The sequence below is a fragment of the Brachycentrus maculatus genome, unplaced genomic scaffold (genome assembly GCF_059751285.1).
Source record: "Brachycentrus maculatus isolate JH-2025_06_01 unplaced genomic scaffold, ASM5975128v1 h1tg000367l, whole genome shotgun sequence".
NCBI classification, from domain to species: Eukaryota; Metazoa; Arthropoda; class Insecta; order Trichoptera; family Brachycentridae; genus Brachycentrus; species Brachycentrus maculatus.
The window spans coordinates 761,709-774,221 of record NW_028281116.1 but is presented as its reverse complement, the minus strand read 5'-3'; the positions used below and the strand labels follow the sequence as shown (position 1 = coordinate 774,221).

The 12,513-nt window shown below is 29.9% G+C and overlaps 1 protein-coding gene across 1 annotated transcript in view; it reads right to left on the bottom strand.

The window, feature by feature from the left end:
• Positions 1-12,291, bottom strand: part of LOC148303480 (uncharacterized) — a 46,683-nt gene extending 34,392 nt beyond the window's left edge. The window contains exon 1 of the mRNA XM_088269887.1: positions 11,591-12,291. Within this exon, the coding sequence (XP_088126013.1) occupies positions 11,591-11,747 (157 nt within the window). The 5' untranslated portion in view covers positions 11,748-12,291. The remainder of the gene's footprint in view (positions 1-11,590) is intronic.
• Positions 12,292-12,513: the final 222 nt, after the last annotated feature.

Here is a 12,513-nt window from a genome sequence, read left to right as displayed (position 1 = left end):
TAATTATTAAATGTAAAATCACAAAGTTATTGCTTCAACTATGAATACAAATAACTTTTATTTTGCTCATATTTTTGGGTGCCTAGATTCAATTTTCCATTATTTTGCGTCGCGATTACTACCAAAGACACAGCGAGGTCATGATGTAGTCAGACAATCAAAAGTGCATGTGAGTAGGTACTGCCATATAACGACTAGCGAACGAGTTGCCCCCGAATGTCATCGAGTCATAGACGCGGTGCGGTGGTAAAAAAAGTGGTGAACAAAAAAACGCGAGTTGACTCATCACGGCTTTTCAATAAATGTAACATAACGTTGCACTATCATGCCAAATGAGCCTGATATGTTTGTGACAGTTACTTTTTATTATTATATTATATTAGTTATTCAACTGTTTGGTATTGATCATCTTACATTCGTATAGTCACCATCAAGCATAGTCAATATTTCTAGTGTGTTCAAATATTTGTTCACAAATCTGGGTTTTCTCCTCTTGAATTTTTATTTTATTATTATTTTTTTTTTTTATTGGAAAATAACAGAATATTTCACAAAAATGAAAAAATAACATTCCAATTACAGGTTTTCACTTAAGTAATCTAAAAATAAAAATAAATTGTCATGTACATAAAAGTATATCTATTTAATAAACTTACACCATATGTTTTTATCAAATAAACGAAGTTTTCAACTAGTCAAATAGACATCAACAATATTTCTATTAAACGTATTAAAAGGAACATTATTGATGTATATTTCATTAAGCATTACATTGCACAAATCTCAGGCTCGATTTGGAAATGAATTTTGGTAGGACTTGGTGTGCATTTTATTATTTTTGCATTTTGACATCGCAACATAGATGAGGAAAAATATGGAAGTCTTAGTATTTACAGGGCTTATGACCTGTCATAGGCTGGTTAATCCAACTCAATCCAACATAGAGGGCTGTTGTGAACTCATCTGTACAGTGTCATGAAAGTGATCAATATACCTAAATTCTGAAAATTTTAGTAGTGTAGTTGTCAATCATGGGTATAGTGGTGAGTGTTGCACGGGTGTAAAGTGATCTCTTAACCATCCCTTAGACCTATGACTTATAACCTGTCATAACCTATAAATGCTTAGACTTCCATATTCTTCTTCATATATATTGATATGTCACAACATAAAAATTATTGGCTTTTGGTTTGGCAGATTTAAAATTAAAATTAAATGGAGTAGGTAACATAAGACATCAATAATTATATGAATCAAGAAAATCAATTCATTATTTCTAGGTCACAGACAAGATGCATGCTAAGAAAGCAAAAATGTGTTTATAAAAAGTAGTGGCGCCAACAGTATTCAAATTGAGGACAGTTCCGCAATTCACTTAGACCACAAATCTTTTTTAAATTGTTCATCTCAAGCGAGGCGTTAAATATTATTAAAAATGAACACTTGGGAGTATGGTATACCATATCTTGCAAACGTATTTAATTTACAGGCATGGAAAGGGAGGAGGAAATTTCATGGATTCGATGTTTTAAATACTGTAAAACACCAAAACCATAAAATAATAAACCAACAAATTTTAAAAGCTCCTACCGTGTTCCCGGAAATGACACAGAAGCTCTAAGCTTTCTGACAGATCACTCTTGCAAAGCATTTTTTTTTCATATAAACTGAGTAGCAAAAAATATTTTTTTAATGTCAAAAATTAATTCCCGGTTAAATTTTTTTTTAAATTGTGAATAAACATTTAAAAGGTTTCAATATTGTTGGCACTGCCATCTAAAAAACCACAAATTTGAAAACTATCACCGATTTTCTAGAAGTATCCCAATGTTGTAATAACTCAACAATAAAAAAATAAATAAAACGAAAATTTCAAATTAAACATCAAATTGCTGAAATATTAGTTTTTACCAGAGCCATATTTTTGGGGGTTTGTAAAATTAACAAGCTCACATAAGCACATGTTAGTATCGTGTTACTTTGTTATTTATTTTTATTTTGTATCATATTTTTTAAAAACATATTTCATTTCTATTTTCAAACACAACTCACTTACATAAAAACTATATTACATAAAAATTATATTGAATCGATACGAACATCAATATTTATTTTTATTTATTAAAAAATCATGCACATAATATTATATGTGCGAATATTTCCAAATACCGTTTTCTATCCGTTATGTATAATAATAATCGTCAATAATATAATGATAATTGTCAATAATAAATTTAATTACCAGAAGCATTTTTGTTTATGTTACTAATTTTATTTCATTATAAATTTAAATTATTATTTAAAATAATGAGATTCTTATGACTAATCAGCCACCTGCGGACCACAATTTTACATATGCCGGTATTTTTTCATTATAATATCATCAACTATTCATTTTTGTTATTGATACATTTGTCATTTCTGACAGTGTCATAATGCTAACAGCGTGATCATGCGGTTTCCCGCGTCTGACCTCTGCTTCACCTGTCGTTTACTTTCGGTTTTCCTCGGCTCCCAGCGCAAAACTTTTATTATTCTCGTCTTACGTTTCGAAATGTCCTCCCGCGGGGAGATTCGGCGAGATAAAAAGAAACGGAAAGAATAAGAAGCGGAAATTACCGCTAGGAATTTGGTTGGCTCGCACCTGGCCATGCCGTGTGAACTGGAGTCACGAACAGGCGCTATGGGCATGTTCAAGTGTGGCTTGCAATGCCTGTAAGCGTCAATACATGGTACGTGCGAGTGTAGTTGCTGAAATTACTCTTCGAATGCGAGCTGCTAATAAGTACAGTGGACCAACGCTATGCGTCTTCCTAGTATTATATTCGGACAGCTCCTCATTCGTCTGAGGCGTCGTCCTAATACAACCCAGTCTTATTTCAAGTAAATGTATAAAAAAGTGTCCTATTTAAGCAAATGAGTAGTCAACTCATCATCCTTATGCTTGCCTGGTAACCGGAGTGACTATGCAAAACAAAACTTAGTGCCATATTGACATTCCAACTTCATTTAACATTCAGTAACAGTATCAAATTGTATAATAACAATGTTGATGATGGTTTTAGGAGAAGAAAAATGACGTTGAAAAAATCAGAAATGTTTTTTTTGTATGACAAAGCACTTATATGAGTGATACATGAAATAAAATATAAACAAACATACTAGTAAATATAAAGTTTTCGACGGAATTACGAAAAATTCCGTCATTTGATAAAAACGACCATTTGCTTAAAATAAACAAACGGAATCGTAAAAATAATTTTTCTTTAACTTGTGCAAATTAAAACGACATTGGACAGGCTTTAAGGTCATCGTCTCAAATAATTTGAAAGCAAAAATCTATTCCTCGACTATTCCATGTTTTACTGTGATTTTCATTTACGTCGTGTATTTAAAAAAAATTAAACCTCAAATTAGGCCTCAACGCGGTTTTAAAGCGATTACTCAAATTATTTATTAAAATTTCAAATTTATGCTGGAATTATTTACTCTAAATTCGAGCATGCTGCTTGAACGAATTGCTACCGAATAACGGGGATCGACTATACTTTTGAATGAGTATTGGATCAGAATGTTTGGTTGCAAGTAACGGAAAGTTCGGCACACTTTCACACGACCGCGACCACCTCCTCTTCGTTCTACCGCTCACCACTGTATCCTCAGGGATGTTCAAATACTGGCAAAAAAACTGGCAATGATTGTAGACATCGTCCAAGATTCGAGCTGAAAGTAAATTCAACCTTTCAAGGATCGTCAACATCGTCGATTACAATTTATTACGACATTGAATTTATGGATAAAATGTTAATATATTTGAAACATATTGATTTGTCCAAATATCTAGTTGGAGTAAAATAATCTGGGAGATTAGCTTGATATATAAGGTATGGTCGATTCAAACATAAAAATTGATTAATTTATTGAAACATCTTATACAGAATATATGTAGATAGGACCCACGATACTGTTCAAAAGTTTGAGCTTTATAAAACCGATTTGAATTAGAGGGCTGATGGTCCTTGTATATATTATGAGCACAAACAAAAATCCCTTAAATTACAAATAATTGCAATCTGGTTAAACAATAATAAGAAAATGAAATATTAAGTGAACTGTAAATTAATGAAAGCAAAGAAGCCAATGGAAGCAGGCTAAGATAAGGAGTTAAGAGGGAAAGGTAGAGGAAAACAAGTGAGAATATCATGATGGACAGTGGGGGGTTTCAATTATAGATGGCAATGTAGGCGTTCTTGAAAATAAATATTAGCAACTGGTTTGCTAAATAAAAGCTTTCTCATTCCAACATAGATAGCTGTTGTAAACTCACATGTAAACTTTCATGACACTATACATGTTGTGAACTCACATGTAAACTCTCATGACACTATACATGTTGTGAACTCACATGTAAACTCTCATGACACTATACATGTTGTGAACTCACATGTAAACTCTCATGACACTATACATGTTGTGAACTCACATGTAAACTCTCATGACAATATACATGTTGTGAACTCACATGTATAGTGTCATGAGATTAATGACATATTTAGGAGTTCCAAAGATTTGAGTAGAGTGGTTATCAATCGTGGGTAATATGATGAACGATACACGACTACCAGATTCTTCTTCATCTATGTTGAAATGAACTATAAAAATGTTTAATACACCTGTCTCACCTGTTAACGCCAGAGTAGAATGCAGCGATATTACATTTGGAGAGTGATGTATCAAATGAACCATTTGATACATCTGCATTCAGCATACTTCTGCTGGTAGTCATTACTCTACATTAATTTATGTATGGCTTGAAGACACCTCTAGGTGATCCAATTAAAAAACGGAATTAATAAAGAACTTTTCCTTCTTTATTTTGAATTCTTTTGCATTATACAAACATGACAAAAATTCAAATACAAAAAATATGAATATAATATAAATACAAAAAAAGATCCCACAAAGGCATGGCCTGTGTGTGGGTAAACAATATAATTTTGGTCATAGTAAAGGACACTGGCAAGAATACAATAGATATTATAAAAAGTAGAACTAGAATAAAAGTGTTAAATTAAAATACAAAAATTACATAATACTTGACTTTCCGGAAAAAAAACTTACAAACATAAAAATGATGAAAAAGTAAAAAGTTAGCAAGCATGTACTACATGAGTGATACGTCTACAAGAAAAAGGAGCTTAAATCTGTCTCTTCAATAAACAATCCAAGCAAAATTTTAAATCTGAAAAAACATTGGATTTTGGATTTGATAATTTGGAATCACGTTATCAGCGCAGAAATTCGGTAGTGTATTTGTCCCCGTAATGTAATGGTCAGCACGCTCGGCTACCATGCTGGAGTTCCCGGGTTTGATTAACAAGAGGGTCAAAATAAATATTAGTGATTTTTCGGTCTAATATTTATTCAATATGACCCTGAACTGGTACTTGAAGCGAGGGGTTGATCACCTTTCCTTCATGTGTTAACGATCAAGATTAAACTGCGTTTATATGATGCTGTGCCCTATGCACCAAGGGTTTCAAGAAGAATAATTTGTATATATTGTAGCTCTTTATATATTTGACATCAAAATCATACGAGTGTACTCTTAAATACGCATAGTAAATAAGCCACACGTGTTGTCAGCGCGTATATATAAATTTAGAATTTATATTAGCATTTGGTGAATAAATATTTTTATTTTTATTTAAACTCTTTACCTTTCAAAAACTATTTTCTTTTCAAAACCATATATTTATTTCGAATAAAAAATCATTTTTTAAATACAAAAACGGTGTTTTAAGCAAAAAATGTAATTACGTCAAATTTTAAATGGGTTTAATCAAAATCGAGTTATGATTTATCATAATGCCTTAAACAACATTCTTATTAACTTTATACAATAAAACAACTTTGTTTTAACCACTTTTTATTGGTACACTTTATCCAACTGGTTTCGACAAGAACCTTGTCATCATCAGGGTTTATGTACTAAATTTTAAAACATTGAAATACTCATGGTTAATTACCCTTCCCTTACCAAAAACTTCCACGCACTCCGTACACCATATGAAAATATGATTTTAAAAAACTCATAAATGTTGTTTTTATTGTGCATTGCGTACCGTTTTATTTTATAAAGTTTATAAAATGTGCCACAAAGTGTTTGCGAAAAACATTCAAGAAAACATTCTTATTCTTCTTGTTATGTTTCATATTCTCGTTCTCTTTCATTTAATACTTTAGAACCGGGTTTTTGAAAGGTTAGGAGTTAATTTTTTTTCTAATATATTCTAAAAAAATATCCAATATGTTAATATTCTAAATCGCACGCTGAAGCACGACCGACCTCTTGCGCGGTCGTCGGCGTTCTGAATCGGAATTCTGCGAATTCCCCCATAAGAATAAAAAGGAGAAAAATGTTCTTTCAAGCTACTCGCGAACACTTTAAATTTAAATTTAAATTACCTAACGTCCAAGTGACTCTGCAATCTAGCTACGGCTTATGCAACACCGCTTATCATGACCCTACTCAGGCTTCATCTTTTTAAGTTTCATAGCCTATGCCTACTCGTGAGTGGATTTACTCTTTATGTTAAAAGTTACTATAATTTCATGTAATTCATGAGTGAAAATTCTAGGCAAAAACACTCGCTATCTCGCTAGAGGCATGAATAAGTATCAACTAACTGATAAAATCACCAAAAAGTTAAGTTTAAGTAAGCTCCATAATGTAAGCTGGTATAAGACCAGTACCGCAGTGACGGAGCGCAGAGGCGTGACATGGTATGCTTGTATGCTGTGTACCCTGTCTTTTTTGTCACGCTCCGGTCGCGGTATTGTACAATAGTACTGTACCGTACCGCAAGCGCCATGCGCCATAGCGGCGCCAGCTCGCTGGACCAGCGATGCTAAATTAACAGCACGGGAAAATGGGTTACACGCAGTTGGCTACGGTGATTGTACGTGCCGATTTCCTATTCACGCTTTTTTCGGCTTTTGATCCGAATACAATAACTTAGTATTCGGCTAATTTAAGCTAACAAAATAAGAGGCGCTGTATCGTGTAATTCACACCCGGTGCTAGACCATCACAGGCGCCCAGTTACTTAATTACAAGGGAGAGGAGAATAATATGTATAATATCGCTCACTCCTTTCAAGAACGTCATAAATCAAAAATCGTATATTTTCAGTTGTGCGTGTTATCGGAATGCCCAAAAAAGTACTATATCCCAGCAAAAGGGGCATATTTTTAATTTAATATTTACACGCTACAGGGCATAAAGTGTTATTTTTGCATTTTGAAGAAAAGGTATTGTTTAATTATTTTTTTAAATATACTAAATATTTTTCAAATGGAGAAAAAACCTTCAGGTTTTACCTAAAAAGATCTGTTGCACATTAAAAAGTTCAATGAGTGGCTTGATATTTATTTTTAATCCATTGTATTATATTTTTAAACTTTAAAAACGTTCTCCTGAAAAATCAAGTATTTTGATTTATGACGTTCTTGTAAGGAGTGAGCGATATGTTTGTCTTCATTTACAAATTTGTATATATTTCATTCCCAATTAAGGGGATATTCACAGAATTCAACCACCGGCCGGTGATCACACGTCTCTTCACGCCCGATTTTTTTAAAAAAATAATGTGTTTTGGATATTTTTTTAGAGTAGGTATACATATTTAGAAAAAAAAAAATTTAAATATTTTTTTCCTCCTTACCTTTCAATAACTCTTTTCTTTCTTTTGAAAAAGGCGTTTTAAGAAAAAAAATCAGTTACGTAAAATGTCACCTGGATTTAGAGAAAATCAAATTGCGACTTAACGATTTATAATATATATATATATATATATATATATATATATATATATATATATATATATATATATATATATATATATATATATATAAATATAAATATATACAGCTCCTACCCATTATATTTCTATATCGTTTCTGTACTAATTTTTTAAAATTCTTTTTACCCCTTTTTGCAACATTTTGTGCATAAAGCACTGCGTCGCATTATCGCAGTGTTACATTGATCGTTAATAACATGAAAGCGGGATGATCATACTAAGCTACCGGTCCCGGGTGATATTAAATAAATCTGATGTGCAAAGGCAAATAGCCGCAAGTTAAAAACAGTAGTTTTAAGATAAACGAGTTTAAAGTAAGCTTAAAATTATGCTTTTTTGCCAACACATGTATCAAATTAATACAATTTTGCGGCTATTCGGATAATGAATATCTCGGTAAAGGAAAGAGATATATCAAAATCTGTGATTGTATATGATAGAGGCTAGTTATAAGAATGCTTTCAGCTATGTTACGCCAATCAGCCTCAACTTTAGTTACGGCTAGTTGCCTTTACATATTAGAAATATTAGACTGAAAAGACACTTATATACATACTTTGACCCCTCTGGGAATCGTACCCGGGATCGCCAGCATGGTAACCAAACACAAAAACCGTTACACTACTAAAGCGGACAAAGGCAATCGATTAACTTGCGAAATATGCATGTACGTATCATCCATAAGTGTGAATTTCTATTAAGAAATTCTATTCTGTTGGTTATCTATAAAAAAGAGACTTAAATTTGATATGCTGAACTTTATACATAAATTTTTTAACGATAAATGACCAAAATATTTTAAGAATAAAACAGATTTAAACAAAAATTGTCATGAACACATTACTAGAAATAAGGATAAAATAAGACTGTCATTGTTGAAAAAAAACGAGTCGCAAAATTGTTTAATGTATAAGGGTTTGAAAATATATGATGAGATGCCTGAATGTACGAAGAATGAAAAGAGTCTGAAAGAATTTAAAAATAAATGTTTTGTTTTCTGAAAAGAGATGTAAATATATATATATATATATAAATATATATATATATATATATATATATATATATATATATATATATATATATATATATATATATATATATATATATATATATATATATATATATATATATATATATATATATATATATATATATATATATATATATATGTAATAAAATAACTAGGTACCTACCTATACATTTTATTAAGTACTTACAAATAGTACCTACATAAAACAGTTCAACCACCAGATGTCGCATGCGTCGCTCAGAATAAAACAAAAGACTTCCGATAATATTATTAACTGTCAGAATCAGATAGATAGATAGATAGAAACATATTATAAAGATAAATTAAGAATAAACTTTAATTATAAACTTTAATTACAAAGCAACACATTGTTTATTTTATTATTATACACCCACTTTACATATTATTTACACTTAATTTTCAAAAGGAAAATATTACCACGTTATATATATATATATATATATATATATATATATATATATATATATATATATATATATATATATATATATATATATATATATATATATATATATATATATATATATATATATATATATATATATATATATATATATATATATATATATATATATATATATATATATATATATATATATATAACGTGGTAATATTTTTCTTCTGTAAATTGGTTGTAAATAATATGTAAAGTGGGTGTATAATAATAAAATAAACAATGTGTTGCTTTGTAACTAAAGTTTATAATTAAAGTTTATTCTTAATTTATCTTTATAATAATTTTTATATCTATCTATCTATCTATCTATCTGATTCTGACAGTTAATAATATTATCGGAAGTCTTTTGTTTTATTCTGAGCGACGCATGCGGCATCTGGTGGTAGAACTGTTTTATGTAGGTACTTTTTGTAAGTACTTAATAAAATGTATAGGTAGGTACCTAGTTATTTTATTACATATATATATATATATATATATATATATATATATATATATTTATATATATATATATATATTTAAATATATATATATATATATATATATTTATATATATATATATATATATATATATATATATATATATATATATATATATATATATATATATATATATATATATATATATATATATATATATATATATATATATATATATATATATATATATATATATATATATATATATATATATATATATATATATATATATATATATATATATATATATATATATATATATATATATATATATATATATATATATATATATATATATATAGATGATGTTAAATATAAGTAAGTGTAAATAATAGTTTATATTACTTGTAATATAAGCTAACTCGCTAAGAAGATCGGACTGCAGATTTCACAAATCGCTATGACGTAATGCATAATATAAATAATATACGCTTTCTGTGCGTTCATCAAACTCTGAGTCATTTAATTAAATAACCGTGGAGAGAAAGCAACCCCTAAATGTAATATTAGTTATATTAGGCGCCGGCGCCACCCTCGGGCGCCAGGAAGGTGGATCAACCATCCCCGTAAGCAACGTGACTCATATTCTCCTCATTACCAACCATTGTCTATGCGAATAAAACATACATACATACGTCAGTTAAATGTCAACGCGGTTGTTTGACTTTCATCAGGGACAATGATTCGTTCCACAATACAATTTGATCCATTGAATCAGCCCTGATTGATACACTAAACAGTCATTAGATTCATGCCTGTTTTCTACCGAATTGTGCGGTGTTATGAGTTCTATTTTTATATGGATTAAGGCCTAGTATTCGTTAAATAGCAACTTTATTTTCTTTAAACCCAGGTAACATTTGACGTAATTGTTTAATTTTTTAACACCGTTTTTGTAAAGAAAAAATAAGTTTTTCTTGGAAATAAAAAGAGTTGTTGAAAGGAAAGGAGTTAAAGGAAATATAAAAATATTTTTCCAATGTATATTGTAAAAAATACAAAAAAAAAATGTTTTCTAAAAAAAATGGGCTTGACCGGGAAGGAAAATTGGTTTGCCGGAAGCAAACTAAGTTTTATTATTGCGAGTATTTAAGGAAAAAAATGTTTTTTTTTAAATTTATTTTTTTTACTTTTTATTTTTCTTATATTGACGGTCAATTTGCACTCACACTTTATGATAAAATAATGTTTTCTTTCTTTAACGTAACTTAATATCTAAACAAGGATGAACATAATATAAAACGAGGAATTATGCATCAGCCTGAAATATGTATTGTAATTATTATTGCTTTATAGTTAGGAAGTGACATATTCCAGATATCGATATGGTCCGCGAAATCATTGCCGAGGTTTTACATTCGGTGTATAGGAGTATTGAATTCAGACACTGTCCGGCTGTTATTACAATAAAATATATTACGTTCAATAGAAATGTAAGTCTGCTTTACTGAGCACAGGCGATCAAAATTTGGAGCAATTAATATTAAGGCGATCGTCCTCTGGCGTTCTCATTTTTATTTATTTTATTTAATAGCAGTCAGAGTCGAAAATTCCAATTCGCAAAAATTTAGCTATTTGTAAGTGTGTTTTCCTCACAAAACTAGACATTTTTCTACTAATCACCACGGTTCACCAGTGTGCCGCGTACACACTTTGCAATACACTGCATTAACAGATAAAAAAAACTGTGGATATTCGCTAATAAAAGAAGTCATCAGCATAAAATAAGTATCTTACCTTGATTTGATGCTTTATTAACATTTGGCGATGCTGGAACTCGACCTAGTTGATAATCCCCCTTGGAATTTTTATCTGCAAAGCACCCAACATGTGACAGCATCAGGAAACTCGGAAAAATCATTTTCAGCACCATTAAACCCCTAATGGCCGCCATTTTAAAACCACGACACTTCAATAAACTGATTTACAGATTACACATTTTTTAAGGATAAAACGTAATACCTTCCTGCGGTTTCAGGTAATATAACTAGAAAAAAACACCTATTTTTTTAATCGACAAGATTGTATTAATATTATGTATAAGCGTACTAATATTTTATTGTTTTTTAACACTTATTGTTACTTAAATATAAAAAGTTTTTATTTTATTTTATTATTTCTTTAAACTATTATGAACAATGTCTATTGGCAAAGGAATGGGGTGTATTATTTATGTTTGTTTATTTAAAGCACTTTATTGCCGAATGAACACATTTTACATAACCTGTAATTTTGATTAAAAAAATAATATGAATAATCTGACAGATAAACCACTCATTGAACACCTTTACTGACGAAAATTTTCAAATATTTTATTCCTCACCTACCAACAATACTATTTTTAGTAAGTACCTACCTACATTAAAAAAATATTTCATATTTTTGTTCATTTTTCGAACACTTTTTTGACATACGAACGAAAACAAAATTTTCCCGCTTAACACTTCCTCTGCGATGGTGGGTCTGGTCAGACCCACCATCGCGGAAAATTATTGATTACGTAATAGGTAATTTGTTTACGTCGTTTTCCTTGAGTGTAATCGTTCTTCAAAAAATTACCTACAAATTGAGATACAAACGAAAATTATTGGACCAGATTCAAATGAGTTATTTAAAAAAAAAGAACAAATAAAATATCAAAAATCATATTGAGTAAGGTC